The following is a 13,862-nucleotide window of genomic DNA, read 5'->3' as shown; positions in this document are numbered from 1 at the left end:
ACCTAGAAACGACGGAGAGGCGTCGTCCCCGCTGTAACCCTCAGACCCTCAGAGGTACACAACCCCACAACAGGCTATAGCAGTCCACTCACCCCACTGCCGCCCCACACCGAACCCAGGGTTGTTGTGCGGTTCGGCACCCAAAGGACCCCGCCCCCGGGAACGTCTCACACCAGACGAGTGTAACCCCAATGTTTGCGTGGTCGAGTAATTATGGTGTACGCGTACGTGGAGTAAGTCAGTGCGCAGCAATCGCCGACATAGTGTAACTGAGGTGGAATAAGATGAAACAGCCCACATTCGCCGAGGCAGGTGGGAAACCGCCTTAAAAATCATCCACAGGCTGGCCGGCACACCGGATCTCGACACTAATCCGCCGGGCGGATTCCTGCCGGGGACCGGCACGCCTTCCCGCCCGGAAAGCAGTACGTTAGACCGAACGGCTAACCGGGCGGACATTCCAATAGGTAGCTGTATGGTTATTATGACAAAAAGCTTTTATCTGTCAGAGCTGCAATAATAGTCATTTCTTTGTGGTGACTAGTGTCGGACCATCACGTTCAATTTCAAACCGTGGTCTTAGACCTAAGTGTAATTATGCAGTTCTCATCAATTTTCACGTGTGTTGCCAAATATTCGTTATTCCTGATCAGTAATCATTAAATAGATGTTGTTGTGGTCTTCAATCCGAAGACTGGTTTGATGCAGCCCTCCATGCTACTCTATCCTGTGCAAGCGTCTCCATTTCCGAATAATTATTGCTACGCACATCCTTCTGAATCTGCTTACTGTATTCATCTCTTGGCGACCCTCTATGATTTTTACCCTCCACACTTCTGTCCAATTCTAAACTGGTGATCCATTGATGTCTCAGAATGTCTCCTATCAACTGATTTCTTGTTTCATATCAACCAGTCCCCTGTTTTAGTCAAGCTGTGCACAAGTTTCTTGTGTCCCAAATTCTGCTTAGTACCTCATTAGTTATGTGATCTGCCTATCTGATCTTCAGCATTCTTCTGCATCACCACATTTCAAAAGCTCTTATTCTCGTCTTGTTTAAACTGTTTATCGTCCATATTTCACTCCAGACAAATACTCCCAGAAGACACATTCTAACACTTAAGTTTATATTCGATGTTAACAAATTTATCTTCTTCACAAACGCTTTTCTTGCCATTACCAGTCTACGTTTTATATTTTCTTTACTCTGGCCCTCATCAGTTATTTTGCTGCCCAAATAGTAAAACTCATCTACTGCTTTAAGTGTCCATTTCCTAATCTCATCCCGTCAGCATCACCTGATTTTATTCGACTATATTCCCTTATCTTCGATTTGCTTTTGTTGATGTTCATCTTGTATCCTCGATTCAAGATACTGTCCATTCCAATCAAATACTCTTCCAGTTCCCTGGCTGTCTCTGATGAATAAGAATGTCGCCGGAAAACTTCAAACTTTTTAATTTCTCTCCTACATTTCTTCGGAATCCCAAGTAATCTTTCCCAACGTTAGCTTCTACCGGTTTTTCTATTCTTCTGTAAAGAATTCATTTTTTTCTGCTGTCTTTAGAATTGCGATTGTTTCATTCTTCTTGAACTCTGAAGATATTTTACCTGTCTCATACATCTTGCATACCGGATGGAAGGGTTTTGTCATGGCTGGCTCCCCCAAGGCTTTCAGTCGCTCTGACGGAATATCCTCTTGTCTTGTTTCGACTTAAGTCTTTCATTGCTCTGCCAAATTCATCTCGCAACATCATATGTCCCATTAAATAGATACGAAACTGGTAAACTTCGCATAAGCATACAATGAAGATTGTTTCAAGTCGAGCGCACGTGCGTAAATTAATGTGCAAAGCAGCAGAATAGTCAGTGCCTTGAAAATGGTAGAACCTGAGCTGGTCAAACGTCGCAGAGAAAAGATGTTAGTGGATGTTAGCCAGTGCAAACTGCTAAATGGGAGAAACTACTGAGTCTTTGCTTATTTTTATCATTTAAAACACTGACCTACAGAATTTTGCCTGACAAAGACAACTCAGACTTAACCTATTCATTTATTACCCACAATATGCAATACAAGCTCAAAGCAATCTGACTGCCCTTATAGTGACAACATGGTTTCAAATAATTAACACAAAGGAATGGCCCTGAATTGTAAGAAATCCTAACAATAACTCATACTTTTTCATAAGTCACTTACTTCACAAAAAATCTTCATAACACGAACTACAGCAATTACAGCAAGCAGCAACTACAACTAGCTGAACAAAAAGATTCTAACTACTATAGACTCTAATTACTAGGAGGCATAAGGTTAGCAAAAGAAAGATTTTGTTGAAGAGCAAACAATATATTTAGAAGATTTTACCTTAGTCATGTGACATCCAGTTCCAAAAATTATACAGTTGTCAATAATTTCACTACAAAAACATTACCAACTGCATCCATCATCATTTTAAAAAGCATGTCCTACCGACACCGAGCCTCCACAAAGAAAATCACGTCCGCTCGCTAACTGCCAGTCCGTCCAACCACAGAACCTCTTGCCGAGCGCTGTCAGCGATATTAATACAGTCTGTTGTACGTTGTATGTTTGTATGTTGACAGCGCTATAAACTGTATTACTATATGTATATACTATAGTATTTGATCTTATGTAAATATAAGATCACCTTTTTTTGAGAAGCCAGTTTGTTCGATTAACTTAATCTACAGGACAGCATGCTCTACTTGTATAACGATAGTTTGCTACTTTTGTTTTACGTTTCATAAGTCACATGTTGCAAAAATTCTGCTATTGGGTAGGAACAGTGATCAAGTAAGAATGACCTTAGGGTTTTACTAAAATGTGGGAATGGTGAAATAATGCTTACCTTATGTGGAGAACTATTGCACATTCGTATTGCACTGGTTCTAATAGGAACTTTTATAAGTCTGTGTCCTTACTTATTGGACATGGTACTTTCCTCTTCGTCTTAAAACATGTACATGGATATTGAAGTATTTGTGTATATCACCACATGGCAGTTATAAGAGTTGAGGGGCATGACAGGGAAGCAGTGATTGGGAAGGGAGTGAGACAGGGTTGTAGCCTATCCCCGATGTTATTTAATCTGTATATTGAGCAAGCAGTAAAGGAAACAACAGAAAAATTCGGAGTAGGAATTAAAATCCATGGAGAAGGTACTGGATTCGGTTAAGGATGATTTTGAAGTAATAGGTTTAACATCAGAAGAGGCACCAATGTTAGCACTGAATAGGGGATCAGGGAGGAATTTTATAAGGGGGCTATGCTCCAGACTGAACGCTGAAAGGCATAATCAGTCTTAAATGATGATGATGATGATGGAGAAGAAATAAAAACTTTGAGGTTCGCCGATGACATTGTAATTCTGTCAGAGACAGCAAAGGACCTGGAAGAGCAGCTGAACGGAATGGACAGTGTCTTGAAAGGAGGATATAAGATGAACATCAACAAAAGCAAAAGGAGGATAATGGAATCTATTCGAATTAAATCGGGTGACGCTGCGGAAATTAGATTAGGAAATGAGACGCTTAAAGTAGTAGACGAGTTTTGCTATTTGGGGAGCAAAATTACTGATGATGGTCGAAGTAGAGAGGGTATAAAATGTAGACTGGCAATGGCAAGGAAAGAGTTTCTGAAGAAGAAAAATTTGTTAACATCCAGTGTAGATTTAAGTGCCAGGAAGTCGTTCCTGAAGGTATTTTTATGGAGTGTAGCTACGTATGGAAGTGAAACGTGGACGATAAATAAACTCCTGGAAATGGAAAAAAGAACACATTGACACCGGTGTGTCAGACCCACCATACTTGCTCCGGACACTGCGAGAGGGCTGTACAAGCAATGATCACACGCACGGCACAGCGGACACACCAGGAACCGCGGTGTTGGCCGTCGAATGGCGCTAGCTGCGCAGCATTTGTGCACCGCCGCCGTCAGTGTCAGCCAGTTTGCCGTGGCATACGGAGCTCCATCGCAGTCTTTAACACTGGTAGCATGCCGCGACAGCGTGGACGTGAACCATATGTGCAGTTGACGGACTCTGAGCGAGGGCGTATAGTGGGCATGCGGGAGGCCGGGTGGACGTACCGCCGAATTGCTCAACACGTGGGGCGTGAGGTCTCCACAGTACATCGATGTTGTCGCCAGTGGTCGGCGAAAGGTGCACGTGCCCGTCGACCTGGGACCGGACCGCAGCGACGCACGGATGCACGCCAAGACCGTAGGATCCTACGCAGTGCCGTAGGGGACCGCACCGCCACTTTCCAGCAAATTAGGGACACTGTAGCTCCTGGGGTATCGGCGAGGACCATTCGCAACCGTCTCCATGAAGCTGGGCTACGGTCCCGCACACCGTTAGGCCGTCTTCCGCTCACGCCCCAACATCGTGCAGTCCGCCTCCAGTGGTGTCGCGACAGGCGTGAATGGAGGGACGAATGGAGACGTGTCGTCTTCAGCGATGAGAGTCGCTTCTCTCTTGGTGCCAATGATGGTCGTATGCGTATTTGGCGCCGTGCAGGTGAGCGCCACAATCAGGACTGCATACGACCGAGGCACACAGGGCCAACACCCGGCATCATGGTGTGGGGAGCGATCTCCTACACTGGCCGTACACCTCTGGTGATCGTCGAGGGGACACTGAATAGTGCACGGTACATCCAAACCGTCATCGAACCCATCGTTCTACCATTCCTAGACTGGCAAGAGAACTTGCTGTTCCAACAGGACAATGCACGTCCGCATATATCCCGTGCCACCCAACGTGCTCTAGAAGGTGTAAGTCAACTACCCTGGCCAGCAAGATCTCCGGATCTGTCCCCCATTGAGCATGTTTGGGACTGGATGAAGCGTCGTCTCACGCGGACTGCACGTCCAGCACGCACGCTGGTCCAACTGAGGCGCCAGGTGGAAATGGCATGGCAAGCCGTTCCACAGGACTACATCCAGCATCTGTACGATCGTTTCCATGGGAGAATAGCAGCCTGCATTGCTGCGAAAGGTGGATATACACTGTACTAGTGCCGACATTGTGCATGCTCTGTTGCCTGTGTCTATGTGCCTGTGGTTCTGTCAGTGTGATCATGTGATGTATCTGACCCCAGGAATGTGTCTATAAAGTTTCCCCTTCCTGGGACAATGAATTCACGGTGTTCTTATTTCCAGGAGTGTAGTTTAGACAAGAAGAGAATAGAAGCTTTCGAAATGTGTTGCTACAGGAGAATGCTGAAGATTAGATGTGTAGATCACATGACGGACGAGGAGGTTTCGAATATAATTGGAGAGAAGAGAAATTTGTGGGACAACTTGACTAGAAAAAGAGGTAGGTTGGTAGGGCATATTCTGAGGCATCGAGGGATCACCAGTTTAGTATTGGAGGGCACCGTGGAGGATAAAAATCGTAGAGGGAGACCACGAGATGAATACACTAAGCAGATCAGAAGGATGTAGGCTGCAGTAGGTACTGGGAGATGAAGAAGCTTACACAGGATAGATTAGCATGGAGAGCTGCATCAAACAAGTCTCTGGACTGAAGACCACAACAACAACAACATAGTACATATAGAACAACGTGACTAGCCTATGGGCAATGGAGGAAATGTGCGTTTTGATAGAGTTAATGTGAGAATTTTACGCGCACCCTTTTAGTAAACAGTGTGATTTGCGAGATAGAAACATCCCGCAACTGTCGCTGGAGTGCGTTGTGATCGCGTTCACCACGTTGGGGCCCACGTACCGTATGCACAAGTCGCATCGTTCCTGAGCGTTCAGCAGCACGTTGGGCTCAGCACGCTCAACGTTGACGTTCGACAGCACGGTCCTTGTGCCGACGGCTTAAGGCGCACGACTTGTTCCGTTTCGCCTTCCGCTCAGTGACAAGCGAACCCACCACTGTCTGCTAGCCACTCTCGCTGCAACTTTGAGCATTAGCCAGGAGCGTGTCGAAGGTAACCAATGCTGCTTCCAGCCGTTTACGGACAGCAGCCAATTCTCCTTGTGTCCTCTCACAACGAGCACAGATCCTAGCCGTATCGTAGTGTGTCAAAATGGGTATAAGATCTCAAATGGCGAAACTTCTATGTCCTCTTCACGCGATCCAGTGCTGGAGAAAAATTTCTGAAATATATTTTCTCGAAATTGCTACGCTATGATCTGAAGCGGCTCTGAAGATATTACCATGTTTTCTCAGCTATGTCCTCTAACGCACGTGAAAGAAAAAACAGTAAAGATTATCACACTTTTGCTGTCTGGGAATGCTATCTGATAGTCAGCTGCAAATAATTCCTCTATAAGGACCCTCAAAGTTCCGTTTCACAAAAGTTGCTGCCGGCCGTAGTGGCCGAGCGGTTCTAGGCGCTTCAGTCTGGAACCGCGCGCCCGCTACGGTCGCAGGTGTGATGTCCTTATTTAGGTTTAAGTGGTTCTAAGTTCCAGGGGACTCATGACCTCAGATGTTAAGTCCCATAGTGCTCAGAGCCATTTGAACAAAACTTGATAAAGTTTTTTACCGAACCGCACATATAGCTTGCTGTGCTGGTGATTGGCATTTCAACGAAAATATAAACAAATGTAGCGTTCTGCACATAAATAAGCGTAAATATCAGTTACTGTTTTTTACACGACTGCTGAACTATCACTGGAAGCAGACACATCCATTAAAATTTTCAGAGTACGCAAACGTGGCGACTCGAAGTGAATGACAACATAAGCTACTAGTAGGAAAGACCGAGGCTAGACTGATTCGTTGGAAGAATCCATCATATACAAGGTACCTTTGAAGAACTATCCGTTACATCGCTGCCTCCTACACATGTCTTAGGAAAAGATCGCGAAGGTAAAATCTGTCAAATTCGACATCATATGGAGACCCAGCAACAGTCGAACGAACTTCCCGCGCACCACTCTCGACTGCTACAGAAAACTGGATAGAAGTGATAGTGTTATGCGAAGTACACTCCATCGAACACCGTAAGGTCGCTTGCGCAGTATACACTAACGAAATTTTGTACATATATAGAAGGTACTAAATGATTAAGTCTTCAGTTCATTCGGTATTACGTACATCATCAGCGTCAGCATGAGGTGTGAGCCCAACGGGAACTAACATATTCTTGTATTAGTCAGTTAGTTACTTTCATGTTCCATGGATAATTTGCACTACAAATCGTAAGGATGTGGAACGAGTAATTTTACTTTCACATCAGAAGTTAATTTACAATATAGCTACATGCTGAACGTTTGTAAGTATTTTTTTTAAAATTATGTGAGTTAGTAAATCCTACCCATCACCTTTTACACATCACAATAAAGGAAATTCCTCTATGGAATAAGATTTGTGAAGAAGAAACTTTTCCAGTTTATTTTAAATTTTACTTCGCTGTCTGTCAGAAATTTTATATCACTGGCTAAGTGATCAAACATTTTAGTTGCAGCATTGTACACCCCTTTTTTGGCTAAAGACAACCTTAATGTGAAGTAATGAATCTAATTTTTCCTTCTGGCATTGTAATTATGTACATCATTGTTACTTTTGAACTTTTTCATGAGAGAGTAAATACGCTTTGAACCAATAGTGAGAATGCCCAACACCTTTAACACATGTCTACATTATATCGTGGGTGACGTAAAACATATCAGCTTAATGATAAAGAGTCGAGATAGGAAAATATCGTTCTGTATCACACAAATACCAATTGTAACCGATATCTGAATAAAATACGTTACCATATGCCTATTGTGTATGATATCTCACCTGATCCCCTAATTGTGGTGAGCAGTGTAGTTTTGCTCGAACAGTCGACGGGTGTACTACCGGTCCATAGTGTCCAACGGGCACAATATTTCGGTCATCAGACATGTCGCCGTCGTCAGGTGCGCTGTCATTTAAACGTACCTCCACGAGAATGCTCACACCGGATAGGTGGGGGGATTTTTTGCATGTTGTTCACGACACTCTTCCCTACCACTGAGTAAAAACTTGCAACTAGACGAATTTCTTCCCCTGTTCACTCTTTTTTTGGTCTTCGTTGACTGGCCTATTAGGTTACATTACAGGTTCTAGAACTGTGCGCTCGGGACGTAGCAAACTATGGTACAGTCACCTTCTGCATCAGTAACAGACACATCGAAGATGGATATAAGTCCACTTACGTGGTCAGCTGAGGGCGGGCGGCCGTCCTAAATCTCCTTCCCCGCGAGGCGTTCTCTCCGCGGTCCGCGCCCGCGGCCGCGCGTCAGCGGCAGTGTAGTTTTGCATCTATCAGTAACCATGGCACGTGCCTCACAGCTGACCACGTAAGTGGACTTATATCCATCTTCGATGTGTCTGTTACTGATGCAGAAGGTGACTGTACCATAGTTTGCTACGTCCCGAGCGCACAGTTCTAGAACCTGTAATGTAACCTAATAGGCCAGTCAACGAAGACCAAAAAAAGAGTGAACAGGGGAAGAAATTCGTCTAGTTGCACGTTTTTACTCAATGGTAGGCAAGAGTGTCGTGAACGACATGCAAAAAATCCCCCCACCTATCCGGTGTGAGCATTCTCGTGGAGGTACGTTTAAATGACACATTTTTACGTTTTTCTTGAATAACTTGATGAACCGCGAAAATGTTTCTCAGTACAAAATTAAATTACAATAAGTTTCCTACAAGAAAGGCCCGTCCGCAGCTCGTGGTCGTGCGGTAGCGTTCTCGCTTCCCGCGCCCGGGTTCCCGGTTTCGATTCCAGGGTTCGGGGTCAGGGATTTTCTCTGCCTCGTGATGACTGGGTGTTGTGTGCTGTCCTTAGGTTAGTTAGGTTTAAGTAGTTCTACGTTCTAGGGGACTGATGACCTAAGATGTTAAGTCCCATAGTACTCAGAGCCATTTGAACCATTTGCCAAGAAAGGCCCTACGCATTTATTCTCTAGAACTAATAGTTTCTGCGTTGCACGGCATGCAAAAATCGCAAATTAAAAAAATACTTTTTAATGGTACAAAAATAATGTTTATTGTTAAATGAAGGGGGTTAAACCCAAATAATACATGAATGTACCATGTATAAGTAGAATAAAGCAATATTGAGGGATAAATTGCATTCTGAGTAAGTGACTGGTGGCAGCGGAAGGGAGCATGGGTGGAGGCTAGAAATGCGAGAGAAGGCAGGTCGCTAGAATGAAGTCACTTACTTTGTGTCTGTAAAACGAAGAACGAGCAAGTGAATCCTCACTCTCTCTACACCACTACGTCGCAGGAAACAACTACACGCTGTTTCACAATCATACCGACCCTTCCGCAACACGCTTTGTTAATAGCAGGTGACGCATTGCACAGACACACCTGGAGAGTGTTTATCTTCCACAAAATTCGTTGTGCGCAGACGCGTCTGGAAAGTGTTTATTTTCCACAAAATACATCTACAATAAATTGAATACAGAAATTAGTTACTAATACAACAACACAAACGAAGACAATCTACGGAAATCTCCGCACACCGCTTTGCACTGGTAGCTGGAAAATTGATTGTTAGTCATCCTGTACGACTGTTGTGGCTTTCTTCTGGAAACGGTCAGTTCCAGCCCCAAGAGAACTTCCCGCTCTTCAGTTTACATACATGACAATCGACTATATCCTCCCCAGCATTTCCTGTCTAGTTCTGTTATGCGTGTAGACAAAATAACTTCACTGTGCTCATGTTTAAATAATGAAATGATTTTCAGTTTATCGAATGAGTAATTACATGCTGTAATTAAGACAGTTTTTATGTATGGAAATGTTTAATCTGTGAGAAGGATGTTGTCAGTGACCTACAAAATGTTGGCGAGAAAGGAATAGGTGGATTGGTAAATACCAATTATTTGAGAAAAGATGGGGAAGCTGATAATTTCAGGAAGAAAAAGACACGATGTTGTTCATGCACCTTTCAGAAAAGTCAAAAAAATGGTTCAAATGACTCTGAGCACTATGGGACTTAACATCTGTGGTCATCAGTCCCCTAGAACTACTTAAACCTAACTAACCTAAGGACATCACACACATCCATGCCCGAGGCAGGATTCGAACCTGCGACCGCAGCAGTCGCGCGGTTCCGGACTGAGTGCCTAGAACCTCTAGACCACCGCGACCGGCCAGAAAAGTCAATTAAAATATTTCAGAGAAACGCTGTTTCAGGGGGACAGCTTTCACCGTCAGCTGGTGTCAAACGTTTGCGTTCAGCTGAAGCGATATTTGATTTGAAAAGTAACTGTCTACTTTGTGCGGAAGCTATTGATAATGAATTCTCTGATAAACCGAAGAAAAATCCCAAAAACGGCGGCGAAATATTTACAGTGTTTGATCCTTCAGTTACGAAAATAAGGAATTAGTTCATGCAGAAGAGAGGAAGGATGGGTGGAGGGATACCATCCGAAGACGTATCTGCTCTGTTGGGGTCACAGGTATATTTGCGGCTGACGCAAGAAATCACAAGGATTGCTGTAAAAAGTTTTTTATAATCTCAGTAACTAAATCTAAAAAAAAACTGGACACCCTATGGATGAAGAGATTAATGTATCAACGGAGCACATATGTAATTAAACAGAGGGGAAAGACGACTACCAATACGCCTTAGACGAGTTCTTGGAGAAGTTTCGGGAATATTACCTCGTATAAAGACAACCAAGGACAGAGTGAAAAGTATGGGGACGGTTTTATTTTCAGCACACGGTCTGGCTGCCGGATATCGACATTACATGTTCCATGGTTTGTGGCATGTGCTATGGTACCTGAACGAACGGTGCACCATTACTCAGTCTGCAAGATGACGACACAATATTTAGGACTTGAAATGTACTCATTCAAGAAAAGATGTTATTCCATAATAACTAATTTATATTTTATTTTATTGGCGCCAGTCGGTGTGGCCGAGCGGTTCTAGGCGCTACAGTCTGGAGCCGCGCGACCACTGCGGTCGCAGGTTCGAATCCTGCCTCGGGCATGGATGTGTGTGATGCCCTTAGGTTAGTTAGGTTTAAATCGTTCTAAGTTCTAGGGGACTGATGACCTCAGAAGTTAAGTCCCATAGTGCTCAGAGCCATTTGAACCATTTTATTGGCATTAAACATTAATCTTTTACCATTAAATCACTATTTTTAATAATTTGCGATTTTTTTCATCCTCTGCAACGCATAAACAGTTAGTTCTAGCGAGAAAAATGAACCTTTTTTTGTAGGAAATTTAATGTAGTTTAATTCTGCACCGGAATATTTTCGCTAGTAGGGTCTGTTTACGAGTTATTCAAGAAATACGTAAAAAAAGTGTCGTTTAAACGCGCCGCTCCGCAGCTGTCACATCTCGCAGATGAAGATCTTTAGTATGTTGTTCACGATACATTGTTGACCGAGCGCGGTGGCGCAGTGGTTAGGACACTGAACTCGCATTCGGGAGGACGATGGTTCAAACCCGCGTCAGGCCATCCTGATGTAAATGTTCCGTGATTTCCCTAAATCGCTCCAGGCAAATGAGGGGAGGGATCGTTCCATAATCCGATGGGACCGATGACCTCGCTGTTTGGTACCCTCCCCCAAATCATAAGCCTACAAAGATTTGTGACAAGACGAATTTTTCCCCTAATTTTTCTTCGTTGACTGGACAATAAGGTAATGTTACAATACCAGTTCAGGGCGAAGTAGTGTATTTTTACTGTACTATACTTTCCATTCCTCAATTATGTAATCGTAATTTAGTTGTCGGCCGAAGCGTTCAGGAAAAACTTGGCATATCGCGTTAAAATCTTAAAATTATATGTCTTTATGTCTATCAGTTAACTTGAAAATGGTCCTTGTCCCAAATCGTGGGAATGATTTTCTGACGACTCTTCCATGTGTGCTTCTTTTAGCACCTTTCATTTGCTGTCTAGCTTGCCTCTCCAAATCCTTCTTTCTCTTAGCTTCCTCTTTCTGTCTTTGTCGATTAACGACGTTTCGCTGACCATTTGTTTCTAAGAACACATGGCTCGTGGTCGTGCGGTAGCGTTCTCGCTTCCCGCGCCCGGGTTCGATTCCCGGCGGGGTTAGGGATTTTCTCTGCCTCGTGATGACTGGGTGTTGTGTGATGTCCTTAGGTTAGTTAGGTTTAAGTAGTTCTAAGCTGTAGGGGACTGATGACCACAGCAGTTAAGTTCCATAGTGCTCAGAGCCATTTTTCATAAGAGCACAAGACGGTTAAATGTATTTCCTTTCTTGTGTGTAGTGTAGCATCATACACTGCAAACTGTAGAATGCAATGCACTCTGCTACAGATCTTGAACATTTAATAGATTATGTCTAAAAGGACGAAAACCTAGGTTCAGAGCATAATTATTTACATAAACACTGTCTACTAAAGGCTATCATTGGCATTATAAATCTAATTTTCCGAAATCTCTTTTACACTTCCTTATTGAAGAAATGTTATCATAGTCGTACTCAGAAACAGAATGAGTGCGAACAATGTGATTTGAACCAGAATTCTGCTCCTTAGATCCATGAGGCTTCTTTGCACTGGATGTCGGAGGTGATGTCTCCTCGGACACAGCGTTGTTTGCGTTGCCGCGAGAAACTGTAATTATTCTGTTAGGTGTGCACCTACCCGGTCGTTTCATCTTTTTTTAAAAAAAACGTCTACTGAATAGCACGTAAGCATCTGTGAGAACATGCTGCACGGATATATTAGCTGTAGGTGTCATGAAAAGTCTGAATGACAGATTTGTTCCGAGAATGTGCAGCTATAAACTTGCCCTAGGACCTTTTTGGAAAATAAGTACAAAACATCTAGAATTAAATTAAATGCAAAACACATAGTCATGGTAAGAAGGAAAGTCTCTCTTATTTTAGTGTACAAAAAAACGACCACTGCGTTATTTTGAAGATGCGAGTCTCCTTAAACGCTCCTTAAAAAAGTAACATGTAAGGTTTAAAGTGATAGAAAACTTACAAAGTACACATTTTTTCTGCAGCTCCTTTGACTGTAGTGTTATTCACCGCAAACACATCGTAAAGGCAGAGACAAAAACGTCCGGTTTACTTACTCGGCGGAAGAGGTACACAAGCCACCACTGAATCACGACAGTGACTGGCAAAATTGCCGCAACACAAGTGTGCGGTCCTGTTTCTGTTTGTATGACAAAGCACTCCCAGGCCTCATGAGTCATAGCTCCGTGTCAGAATCTTGTACTCTGTATTGATGCAGGAAATCAAGATTTAATAACAAGTGAAGCTAGCACTTTAAACATAAATATTTTTAGCCAGAATCTGTCAAAATTATTCCTTCATCTCTGTCAATTACCCTCCACACGCAGGTTTACCCAACACTATAATGGCACAGGAATTTTGCAAACGTTTTCCATTTGCAGTTGTGGTAATGAGGAAAGTACTTGTTAAGGAGATATTACCACATATGATAAATACACGAAATATTGTATTTGAAGTAAATGCCTTCATTTATAAGTATATTTCATTATGTTTTATTTTATTTTATTTTTTTGTACCTCGTGAATTCTGACACTTTTGAACTTACGTCCTGCAAATTTCGTTCACATACTGCGACGAAGTGTTGCAGCAACGCAAGTATCTAACACCAAAATAGATGTCAGAATGTCATCAAAGTGTTCAACTATTAGAACATCCTAAGAAAATATGTAGTTGCTATGTCGTGTCACTAACAGTTGGTTCAGGTCCCGTAAATTGCGTTGGCGATGTTAAGGACCACCGGCTTTTTGTTTTTTTGAATGTGGTACCTTGATATTTTCTGTATTTCGGTTCCCCAGGCCAATGACACATTCTTGTACGGTATTAATCCTGACAAAACTCTACCATCTGGTGAGCAAGATGTATGAGACAGGCCAAATAC

At 43.2% G+C, this 13,862-nt stretch overlaps 1 protein-coding gene across 1 annotated transcript in view; it reads right to left on the bottom strand.

The window, feature by feature from the left end:
* Window positions 1–13,164, bottom strand: part of LOC126349011 (uncharacterized) — a 231,270-nt gene extending 218,106 nt beyond the window's left edge. The window contains exon 1 of the mRNA XM_050002405.1: window positions 13,042–13,164. Coding sequence (XP_049858362.1) covers window positions 13,042–13,164 — 123 coding nt within the window. The remainder of the gene's footprint in view (window positions 1–13,041) is intronic.
* Window positions 13,165–13,862: the final 698 nt, after the last annotated feature.

Source organism: Schistocerca gregaria, chromosome 1 (assembly GCF_023897955.1).
Source record: "Schistocerca gregaria isolate iqSchGreg1 chromosome 1, iqSchGreg1.2, whole genome shotgun sequence".
Taxonomy (NCBI): domain Eukaryota; kingdom Metazoa; phylum Arthropoda; class Insecta; order Orthoptera; family Acrididae; genus Schistocerca; species Schistocerca gregaria.
The sequence above is the reverse complement of the archived record's forward strand: the minus strand, read 5'-3'. Positions and strand labels throughout refer to the sequence as shown.